This window comes from Poromitra crassiceps (genome assembly GCF_964638095.1).
Source record: "Poromitra crassiceps genome assembly, chromosome: 4".
In the NCBI taxonomy this organism is placed as follows: Eukaryota; Metazoa; Chordata; class Actinopteri; order Beryciformes; family Melamphaidae; genus Poromitra; species Poromitra crassiceps.
In genome coordinates this window covers 11,821,372-11,833,813 of record NC_139626.1, presented here as the reverse complement: position 1 = coordinate 11,833,813, position 12,442 = coordinate 11,821,372, and the positions used below count along the sequence as shown (strand labels likewise).

Sequence of the window (12,442 nt, the reverse complement as noted above, 5' to 3'; positions counted from 1 at the left end):
AATTAGCGAGGGACAGGACCAGAACATGTGACCTAAGGAGACTGGGTTACTGCATCTAGGACAAGTGGGACTAACAGATGGGTATATTTTAGCAAGTCTGTCATTGGAATAGTGTATTCTGTGGAAAACCTTGAATTGAATTAACCCATGTCTAATACAAATAGAAGAAGTATGAATAGTTGATATGCAGTCTTCCCAGACATCCTCCGAGATTTTCATTTCTAGGTCATGTTCCCAAGCCTGCCTTAGTTTAGTCGTTGTTGGTGGATCTATATTCTGAATGACGTTATACGCCCTGGAAATTAGGCCCCTCACATACGGATTCAAGTTCAACAATCGGTGAGTGACATCCTTACTTGGAGGTTTAGGGTAGTTGGCGAAATGTTTGGACGCAAAGCTGCGAGCTTGGAGATACCTGAAAAAGTGTGATTTTGGTATATCGTGATCTTTACATAGATATTCAAACGACAAGAACGATTCACTGTCGAATAGATCTTCAAAGAAAACTAACCCATGTCTGTGCCAACCAGCAAAACTTGAATCAATCTGTGAGGGCAGAAAGAGATGGTTCAGGGACACAGGAGAAAGTCCACTTATCTGGTTAAGATTAAAATGTCTGCGAAATTGTATCCAGATTTTAATAGAATTCGACACTACTGGGTTGGAAAAAATGTTAGTCTTAGTGCATGCTGATAGTGGAGCAGATAACAATGACATCGGTGAGATTGATGAATGTGAGGCAAGTTCCATTGGTGCCCAGGAGGGCCCGTCTTCACCCATGAATGCCAAAACCCAAAAAGGTAACTTAGAGATATTCGCTGCCCAATAATAATTTAAAAAATTTGGGAGGCCCAGCCCTCCTTCGGGTTTAGGTCTCTCCATATAGATCTTTTTCATTCGAGGGGTTGACTTGTTCCACACAAAGGTATTAATACATCTTCCCAGCTTAATAAAGAACTGTTTAGGGAGCCAAACAGGGAGTACTTGAAATAAATATAGGAATTTTGGTAATACTGTCATTTTGATGGTGTTGACACGTCCGGCTAATGAGATCGGGAGGCTTGACCACCGCTCTAGATCTGCCTTCGTTCGGTCTAACAGTTTATTAAAGTTTGCCACTGTGAGTGATTTAAAGGAGCCAGTTATTTGTACCCCTAAGTATTGAAAGGATTGAGGTTCCACTTTAAAGGGGAATTGGTCATATTTTAGTGTTTTGCTGATACTGTTCACAGGAAAAAGGAGGCTTTTAGTTAAATTTAATTTGTAACCAGAGAAATTCCCAAACTCCTGCACCAGATGTAAAAGGTGCGGGATGGACTGTATTGGATCGGCTACATAGAGGAGCAGGTCATCCGCGTATAACGAAACCTTGTGAGTTACTCCCCCCCTTGTGATGCCCCTAATTCTCTCCTCCTCTCTAATCGCAATAGCAAGTGGTTCTATGGCTAAATCGAATAGAAATGGCGAAAGACCGCAACCTTGACGAGTCCCTTTGCATAGTGGGAAATAATCTGAAATTACACCATTTGTCTTAACAGACGAGCTGGGGCTGTCATACAAAATACTGATCCATTTACAAAATGTTTCCCCGAATCCAAATTTCTTTAAAACTGCATGTAGATACTCCCACTCTATCCTATCGAATGCCTTTTCGGCGTCTAGTGATAAGACCACCTCAGGTAGCTGTGCTGAGTGGGCTGAGTGTATTATATTGAGTAGCCGCCTCACATTAAAGAACGACTGTCGTCCTGGTATGAAGCCTGTCTGGTCTTGATGTATAATTGTAGGCATCACCTCGTTTAGACGGTTTGAAAGGGATTTGGTCAATATCTTATAGTCACAACATAGAAGACTGATGGGTCTGTAAGATGAGCAGTCAAGCGGGTTTTTATCCTTCTTTAACAAAACTGATATGGTCGCTTGTGTGAGGGTTGGCGGTAAATTACCCTTTTCTAGTGTTTCATCATACATGGCTTTGAGGATCGGTACGAGCTTGGGGGAGAAGGCCTTGTAATACTCAGCCGGGAACCCATCAGGTCCTGGGGCCTTTCCGGTCTGCATGGACTGAATCGCAGCTTGTATCTCACAGATGGTAAGCGGCTCATCAAGAGATGTCTGGACTTCTGAGTCAAGAGTGGGAGTATCTAGTTCATCCAAGAATGATTGCATTGCACCATTATTTGTTCCTACGTCGGAGCGGTATAAGTTTGAATAGTATTTCTTAAATTGATTGTTAATAAGTTGGGGGTTGCATGTGGTTGTCTCTGGACCAGTATTTATCTCTGTAATTTGGGAGTTGGTGGATGTTTGTCTGAGTTGGTGTGTGAGTATTCTGCCTGCTTTGTCTCCATGTTCGTAGAACCTGTGTTTCGTTCTGAGTATATTCTTCACTGCCTGATGAGTGGAAAGGGTATTGAATTCTACTTGTAAAAGAAGACGCTCTTTGTGAAGTTCTGATAAGGGGGAAGACGCATATCTTTTATCTAGATCCAGTATAGATTGTTCAATTTCTAACAGGCGCTTATTACGTTGTTTATTTTTGTAGGCTGTGTATGAAATTATTTGTCCTCTGATGTAGGCTTTCAATGTCTCCCACAACGTGCATCGTGATATGTCTGGGCTGTCATTTGTATCGAGAAAGAACCCTATTTGCTTGTCCACAAATTCTTTGAACTCGGCGCACAGCAGTAGCGAGGGGTCAAGCCTCCACGATCGTCGAGAGTGTACATTGTCAGGAAAATGTATGTCCAGCTGCACTGGGGCGTGGTCTGAAATAACAATACCATGGTATTGTGAGTTGGTGACTGATGGAAAGAGACTGTCATTTATTAAGAAATAGTCTATTCTAGAATAGCTTTTGTGGACTGGTGAAAAAAACGAAAATTGTTTTGTAGCGGAGTTGAGTCTCCTCCACGGATCTGTAAGACCATAAGACTGCATGAACGTGTTGACAACTGTTCCCGCCTTGGATAGTTGACTGCCTGGCTTGGGGTTGGATCTGTCTAGTTGTGCATTCAATACACAGTTTAGGTCTCCAGCAGCAATAAGTTGGTGAGTATCAACATCAGGAATAGAAGTTATTAGTTTAGTGAAGAATTGCGGGTCGTCCCAATTTGGGCCATATATATTTATGAGTATGACAGGAGTATTGTATATTATGCCAACTAGTATAATGTAACGGCCATTAGGGTCTTGAATCGATTTAGTTAGATCAAACTGGACACCCTTTTTGAAAAGGATTGCTACACCCCTGGAATTATGGTTAAAATTAGAGTGATAGACCTGTCCAATCCAGTTGTTTCTAAGCCTAGTGTGGTGATTAGTCTTTAAGTGTGTCTCCTGTAAGAACATGACGTCTGGGTTAAATGATTTTAAATGACAGAATATTTTGTTGCGTTTAACCGCACTGCCCATACCTCTAATATTCCAGGAGATAAAACTTACAGAGCCCGTAGCTCTGGGTATCTGTCTTTGCGGCGTCATCCTAACCAAAAACAGCAAGGGAATGAATCAGCCATTGCTTACTATAGACAAAATATTCGGATCTTTTAAACATACATCACAAATAGACAAAATGAAAAACAAATGCTCTTGGTTCCCTTCCCTAGAGGCTATCTGCCCCAAATTGAGAGTTGCTCTAACGCCAGATGAGCTTTCCATCAAACGAAACACCTGGTATCTGACTAAACCCTGTAAGAGCTATGCATGAATCGAACAGTAGAAGGAAAATAATCCTCTAACATATTTTAACTTCCCTGATATAGTGAGTTTTGACCACTGCCACATGTACTCATTTGGTGATTATTGCCGTCTATAACCATTCAGGCTGTGATAGCGATTCAAACAGGGGACAACACATAAAATAAAATAAAATAAAATAAGAACGGCATTTAGAGTAAACAGTCTGGCCTATGAATCAGTTTAGAAGGCACAACAAGGTTTTTTTTTTTTTTTTTTTTTTTTTTTTTTTTTTTTTTTTAAATTATTTTTCCTTTGTTTTTTGTTTTTCCTTCCTTCTCTTTTTCCTTCCTCTTCTGCACCTACCACTATTGGCAGTCGGGACTGGTGATGGCATTGGGAGAAATAAAATAAAATAAAAGTCCGTGTTGCCATGTCCCAAAGTATCTGAGGCACAGTCAATTGCTATTTGACATCCGCTATCTTGAGTGGGACAAACCGGTAAAGGCCAATCAGAGGGAGGCTCCATCAGGCCAAGATGGCGGCCTGCCTCCTCTTGTCAGTGAAAGCATCGCCTCCTCTTGTCAGTGTAAACTCTTTGTAGACCACTGTGGCAGTAATGTCCGTTGCCAACGGAGATAGAACAAAACAAAAACAAGAAACACAACCGCGACACGGACCGTTTAACGTTACACCTCTGTCCCATATATTTTAACACCTTATTGAATAGTGGTGGCCAATGACAATCTTAGACTTATGTTTTTAGCAGGCTAATGAAATTAGGGTCGGTCTGCGTGCTGCCCTTTGCTTAGCAATAACATTAGCGTTAGCCTTGGTCCCTCGTTTGTAAATGCCTTACTATGTATTCCCTTGCCTCCACCGGATTGTCGAATGATCTCTGGTCTCCATTCGAGGCTGTAATCTTCAGTGTAGCAGGAAAAAGGAGGCCGAACCTGGTGTTTGGGCATCTGCTTAGCAACTCCCGTGCCTCCTTGAAGGCTGCTCGGCGTTTCCTCACTGCGATCGTGAAATCCGGGTAGATGAAGATCTGTTTGTTGTTGTGATGAATGGGGCGCTTGTTTGATGCCTTCCTCAGAACGTCTATCTTCTCCTGGAAATAATGAAATTTAACCACGACCGGTCTCGGGGGGTCCCCCTCTTTCGGTTTGGGCATTAAGCTTCTGTGGGCCCGGTCCAGCGTGGGAGCGTAGTCGAGGCCCAACGCATCTTGAAGTAGCTTAGCCACCGGCACCTCCATACGAGTATCTCCAAAGCATTCTTCCACCCCGATTATCCGGCAGTTGTCTCTGCGTTGCCTGGACTCCAGATCGTCTGCTTTGGTTGCTAGTTGCTCAGTTTGGGAGGTTAGCGACTTCACCTGGGTTTCTAGCTCCATAATCCGGTCAGAGTAGTGGTTAGCACCCTCCTCCAGGTGCCGTATCGACGTAGCTTGTAGCTTGATTTCCTTGTTTGTGCTAACCAGAGCCACTTGCGCTTCAGAGCGGACCTTGGTTATTTCTTTTCGCAGCTCATCTGAGAGGCTCTCAATTTTCGCATGCAGGTCCGTCGATAGATCAGAAACAGAGCTTTCTATTTTGGTCGTAACCCGTTGTTCTGAGGCTTTGATAGCCTCCATTATGGTAGCGACGGCTTCCTCCGACATGCTTCCTGCAGGCGCTTTTTGTTCAGAGGCTAGGTTAGCTTGCTGCCGCGTCCTTCTTCTCATCGACACCTGCGTTGGTTGTTGTTTAATAAAACAGCCAGAAATGGATTGCGTTATGCCGCGATAGGCTAGGATGTTATTTAGGCAGTCGAGAAGTTGGTTTAGAGGCTGGAATTTAACGAAATTGTCCTTTTCATGCAGAGCTCAAGTCACATACGTGTCTACATGTTGCTGCTCACGAGCGCCCCCGCACTTCAACATTTCTATAAAAAAAAAATCTCTATTGCGCACTTATTGCTACTGTGCGCTGCTGTGCCAGTGGTTGTTAACCTTTCGCGTGCCAGAGGTGGCACCCGTGCCATAGGTTGCTGACCCCTGGTCCAGAGTCTCCACCCTACACGCACGAGATTCCTAGTTGGCTAAAAGGGGGCAGTTTGTGTGTGTGTGTGGGGGAGGGGGGGTCCATTTCAAAATGCAGGGCAGCAGAGTCACGTGGGCTGTCCCTGCATCCTGCATTTTGGAAATTTGCATATGTGGTCGCAGCTATTGCAAATTGCTGCTTGTTTTTCCCAACTGATTGTTCAGTTATTTTACCTAAAGAGGATTCTCTCTGTCAACTTTGCAGATACGCGATGGCCCTGTACAACCAGCATGTCTGCCCTGTGAATAACTGGTACAGTACTCTACACACACCTGTCTCTGCTCTACACACACCTGTCTCTGCTCTACACACACCTGTCTCTGCTCTACACACACCTGTCTCTGCTCTACACACACCTGTCTCTGCTCTACACACACCTGTCTCTGCTCTTCACACACCTGTCTCTGCTCTACACACACCTGTCTCTGCTCTACACACACCTGTCTCTGCTCTTCACACACCTGTCTCTGCTCTTCACACACCTGTCTCTGCTCTACACACACCTGTCTCTGCTCTACACACACCTGTCTGCTCTACACACACCTGTCTCTGCTCTTCACACACCTGTCTCTGCTCTACACACACCTGTCTCTGCTCTACACACACCTGTCTCTGCTCTACACACACCTGTCTCTGCTCTACACACACCTGTCTCTGCTCTTCACACACCTGTCTCTGCTCTACACACACCTGTCTCTGCTCTTCACACACCTGTCTCTGCTCTACACACACACACCTGTCTCTGCTCTACACACACCTGTCTCTGCTCTACACACACCTGTCTCTGCTCTTCACACACCTGTCTCTGCTCTACACACACCTGTCTCTGCTCTACACACACCTGTCTCTGCTCTTCACACACCTGTCTCTGCTCTACACACACACACCTGTCTCTGCTCTACACACACCTGTCTCTGCTCTACACACACCTGTCTCTGCTCTACACACACCTGTCTCTGCTCTACACACACCTGTCTCTGCTCTTCACACACCTGTCTCTGCTCTACACACACCTGTCTCTGCTCTTCACACACCTGTCTCTGCTCTACACACACACACCTGTCTCTGCTCTACACACACCTGTCTCTGCTCTACACACACCTGTCTCTGCTCTACACACACCTGTCTCTGCTCTTCATTGTCAATAATGTTGCTGGCTGACTTATAATCGATGATAATACGACTTCAATAATTCACATTATACTATTCCTCTGACCTAGGAGAGTTTAGTTCTAAACTCAAACAATCTCTCGCTTGGTTTGACCAAGTAAAACTATTTTTATAAGCATTTTACGGAATGTCTTTGGGAAAATAAATGGCGGATGAAATCTCTTGGTGCGTATGCCTAATCCGGAAGTGGGCGTGAGTGGGCTATTACTATAAATGGCAATGATGTGCCTTTCATTCAAAATGATCTATTTCTCATCCAAATTGCAAAGTCCTCATAATACAGCTACAGTTTCCAAGTGTTTGTTTGTTGTTTCATACATATTACGTGTGGATGGGTGTATCCTAAATACATAGCTGTGTATACCTGCAGCACTTGGCTCAGGGAGCCACAGCTGCTGACTGAAAGTAGAGGAAAACACTGATACATCTCATAGACTGTTTTTTAATCAAAACAACACACGCACTGAAGTATTATTCATGAGACCTTTCCCCTCAAAATATTTCAGGTTACAGTAACTTTCTACTGTCATTTGCATGAAGTATGAGGCTTGATGTGAGCCATTAACAGAGCGTTAACAAGTTGACTTGAGTTAGTCATCCTAAAGTTAAAGAGATTCATCATGCTCTATTGAGGAGGCACTTAGTGCGTCAAAGTAAAAGTTTGACATCAAATAAGGATCATTTTGTGAACTTCATTTGAGCTAAAAGACGTGCGTGTCCATGAGTCCTGCATGCGTCACAGGAGCTAGCTTGCCCCTAACTCCTGTTTCGGATATCTCACACTGTAACCCTGCTGGGTAGTTAATATCTCCTGTTTCAAACAGTTTGATTTTAGATATCTCATGCTGTAATATCTCCTGAACCTTCAGCCTTTGCCCTATCCATCTGTGTTGTCTATAGACTGAAGTAGCTGTGTGTGTGTGTGTGTGTGTGTGTGTGTGTGTGTGTGTGTGTGTGTGTGTGTGTGTGTGTGTGTGTGTGTGTGTGCGTGTGCGTGTGCGTGTGCGTGTGCGTGTGTGCGTGCGTGCGTGCGTGTGTGTGTGTGTGCGTGCGTACGTACGTGTTTACAGGCTTTATAACGAGTCCTGTGAGGAGCAGCTTCCAATACAGAGGGGTCCAGTATTGTGCTGTGCCCTGGACAACATCCCACTCATCAGGTTTGAAAAAAAACAAAGAAAAAATGGCACCAAATAATCATGCAGTGCATGCCTATGGAGTTTCTTACGTGTATGTTGCACTCAACAACAGATAGCTTCTACAAGGTCTGGGGCCCATACCTACAGCCAGTACATTGAGCCAAACCTAGCAGAGACCTTAACTGTGGGGTTTCTTAACCCATTGATACCTAGTCTCTTAGAACAGACGAGTTGGCTTCCGCAATTTTCAAATGCTTCCGCCATACCGTCTGTACTTCGTGGGGGAGAATCATGCACCAACCGGAATGGGAAGCAGAAAGGCGGGTCTTCCGCTCATTAGTCCAATCAGAATCCAATATGCCGGCAGAAAGGCGGGTCTTCCGCTCATTAGTCCAATCAGAATCCAATATGCCGCATTCGCGTGTCGTGATTGGTCGGATTCCGTAGAACTTCCTTCCAGTCTGAAGGTTTTTTTCCCAACTTCCTTGTGCATGTTCTGCGGGTGTAACGTACAGACTGTATATAGCTGCATTCGACGGATGTAGATGATACAGTCTGTTTTAAGAGACTAATTGATACCTGATGCAGCACACAAATTAGGGATATACACGCGAATGCTGCATCAGGTATCAATGAAGTGACACTGCCACCTGATTATTGCCTAGCCCTAGTCCATCCATCAGAAGAGAGAAATACATTTCTCTCTTCTCTCTCTTTTTCTTTATTTGTCCATCTCCTCTTAGTGTCCGGATCAATGTCGTGCCCATCTGGTCAAATATCTGAGCTGCCCTGTTCTTATTCTTGTTCTTGTTTGTCACTTGTTTGTTAAAATCTGAAAATCCAAATAAAAATATCATTAAAAAAGTGCCAGCACCCTCCGCAGGGGAGCTACATACTTGAGCCAGATGTGATGTGAGCACAGTTGTTGAGCTCAGGGAGAGTGTATTAGCCATGTGGGATAAGCCCACACATAAGCCCATCTGGAACTCTCAGTCAGGGGGGCTGAGACCTCTTCACTTGGACAGGAAGAGGGGGTTTGTTGTGTATAGTGGATCCTTTACTGCTCTTTGAAACATCACCACACTGACTGAGTCACAGAATGTCAACAAGAGCTGCAACCAACTCTTTGTACTGGTGTCCTATTGGGAAAAAGCTATTGGTGATCATAGAGGTTTATGGACGTGTCTATGGGTTTGCCCTAGCCAGATTGTCCTGATTTGAACCGGCAGCGCTGCAAGACCTTAGCATACACTTTAGCCCGGTGAGTCTGAAGGGCAAACCATATTAACTATTCCCTCCTCTCTGTTTCCATTACAGCAAATGTGGAACCCTGCCACCCGAAAGCTGCTTCTTCAGTCTCATATGCAGCACTGGTTCCTTTATAGGTAAGTATAAATAAAGACATGGGGGTTTAAAGTATTCATTCTGATGTTTAGAAATGCATGAATATACACACAAGACAGTACATTTTTGAAACGTCAACAGTGGGAAGTAGTTATACAGAGACCTTAGGTCTAGTACTGTTCTACCTTAGCCCACATGTCTCACCCTATTTGCTGCCAGGCCCTCTCTGGAGGGGAAAGTATCCGTTGCCAGGCCCTCTCTGGAGGGGAAAGTATCCGTTGCCAGGCCCTCTCTGGAGGGGAAAGTATCCGTTGCCAGGCCCTCTCTGGAGGGGAAAGTATCCGCTGCCAGGCCCTCTCTGGAGGGGAAAGTATCCATTGCCAGGCCCTCTCTGGAGGGGAAAGTATCCGCTGCCAGGCCCTCTCTGGAGGGGAAAGTATCCGTTGCCAGGCCCTCTCTCGAGGGGAAAGTATCCATTGCCAGGCCCTCTCTGTAAGGGAAATTATTGTATTTTTTTTGTATTATTATTATTATTATTATTATTATTATTATTATTATTATTATTATTATTTGTATTATTATTATTATTATTATTTGTATTATTATTTGTATTTATTTTTTGTAATTTTGTATTTGATTTACAAAACTGCCAGAATTCTAACAATTTACAATCCAGGAATTTGACATATGGTCTGCTAACCAATCATTATTCTATTGGTCAATATACGTAATTGGTCTATAGCTATCAAATGGACCTACTAAGCACAGTAGGTTTGTATAGAATAGAAGGCTGGTGTACAGTATATGAATGATATCTGGCTCTCTGGAACATTTTCCACCTGGATGAAAAAAACAACTCATATACTGTTACATTAGCATTGTATAGACAGTTTTCACCAGAGCGCAACCCCACAGCACTTCCTTTTTCTCAGCATTCGGCAAACTGCAGAAATATTCACTCGACATCGTTACTTTTGTTTTCACTGCTCAGCTGTATAGACGGTTTTCACGGAATGGTCAGTCCTGCACTTGAATGTTTTTTTTCCTTTTATGTCCATAGCAAACACTGCAACAGGAAGTGAGCGGGGGTTCAATTTAGAATGTTTTTGTTGTCAAGTTAAAACCGTCTATAGATTCCCAGATTGTCCAGCTTGTTGTCGTTTTTTAAGTACTTGCAGTTAAACATTTACCCAGCGAGACTCAGAAAAGGGGCAGCTTTGAAGTAAAGTCATTAAATACCAGTATTATGGAGTAATTCCTCCTATGGATCTGTTTGCTTGAGCAGAACTTTGTGTCTTATTGATGTAGTAGTTATTAGGAGCTGGGGTTGGGGGATGAGTGTTGTTCGGAATCTTCCCCTGCACAAGTGAGGATACCGGCTTGCCTTTGAAAAGTAGCTGAAAATGTGAACTGCTGTAGGCTACATGGTAACTGCTGTAGCTGTAGGCTACATGGTAACTGATCTAGGCTACATGGTAACTGCTGTAGGCATTGTAACTGCTGTAGCTGTAGGGTACATGGTAACTGCTCTAGGCTACATGGTAACTGCTGTAGCTGTAGGCTACATGGTAACTGCTCTAGGCTACATGGTAACTGCTCTAGCACATGGTAACTGCTCTAGGCTACATGGTAACTGCTGTAGGCTACATGGCAACTGCTGTAGCTGTAGGCTACATGGTAACTGCTCTAGGCTACATGGTAACTGCTGTAGCTGTAGGCTACATGGTAACTGCTGTAGGCTACATGGTAACTGCTGTAGCTGTAGGCTACATGGTAACTGCTGTAGGCTGCATGGTAACTGCTCTAGGCTACGTGGTAACTGCTGTAGGCTACATGGTAACTGCTGTAGCTGTAGGGTACATGGCAACTGCTGTAGGCTACATGGCAACTGCTGTAGCTGTAGGGTACAATTATAACTGCTGTAGGCTACATGGAGCTAATGTAGGCTACATGGTAACTGCTGTAGTTGTAGGCTACATGGTAACTGCTGTAGGCTACATGGTAACTGCTGTAGTTGTAGGCTACATGGCAACTGCTGTAGGCTACATGGTAACTGCTGTAGCTGTAGGGTACATGGTAACTGCTGTAGGCTACATGGAGCTGCTGTAGGCTAGATGGTAACTGCTGTAGGCTACATGGTAACTGCTGTAGCTGTAGGCTACATGGTAACTGCTGTAGCTGTAGGGTACATGGTAACTGCTGTAGGCTACATGGAGCTGCTGTAGGCTAGATGGTAACTGCTGTAGGCTACATGGTAACTGCTGTAGCTGTAGGCTACATGGTAACTGCTATAGTTGTAGGGTACATGGCAACTGCTGTAGGCTACATGGTAACTGCTGTAGACTGCGGTGCACATCAGAATCAGAATCACCTTTATTGCCACAGTATGCAAGTTACATACGAGGAATTTGTCTTAGTGTCTGTAAGAAGTAGAAGTAGGAAGATAACTAACGGCAATCGCAAGGTTGCAAGTGCAATCAAATCAAATCAAATCGAGCCAATATATACAATATGTACATGAGTGGTGAAGTGTTCTGTGGATGATAAATATGAATTTACGTTGGATTTACATGAAATTTACAGACTGAGTTAAATATACGTTAAATAGGCAGTGGATTTACATGAATTTACAGTCAGAGTTAGATAAGAGTTTACATTGAATGTACATTCAATTTACAGGCTAAGTTAAATAGGCATTAATGTGCAGGGAATTTACATCAATTTACCAGTCCCATATAGTCTATTCTCCTCAATCACTCCATCTCCAGGGCACAGTATGTCTCACCAGGGCACACCTGTTTCTTATAGACTTTCTTAGAAAACGCTGGAATTTGGACACATTTAACAGGGCCGTTAACCTGTCTTTGCGGCGTTTTTTTTTTGCATGTGCTATTTATCTTACAACTTGGCTGTTAACACCCACTGAGTGTGTTGCCAGTCTTTATGACTTCTCGTAACCAAGGCATTTTTCTCACAGACCCAAGATTTGCTATTTTACATTCGAGTGTAAAATAGAGCATGCATTAGGAA

At 43.8% G+C, this 12,442-nt stretch overlaps 1 protein-coding gene across 1 annotated transcript in view; it reads left to right on the top strand.

The window, feature by feature from the left end:
• The window catches only part of LOC310775222 (transmembrane protein 150A-like), a gene marked incomplete at its 5' end in the record, with an annotated part of 32,019 nt that overhangs the window by 6,326 nt on the left and 13,251 nt on the right, over positions 1–12,442 (top strand). Inside the window, 3 exons of the mRNA XM_083635338.1 lie at positions 5,967–6,014; positions 8,003–8,089; positions 9,386–9,453. Coding sequence (XP_083491464.1) covers positions 5,967–6,014; positions 8,003–8,089; positions 9,386–9,453 — 203 coding nt within the window. The remainder of the gene's footprint in view (positions 1–5,966; positions 6,015–8,002; positions 8,090–9,385; positions 9,454–12,442) is intronic.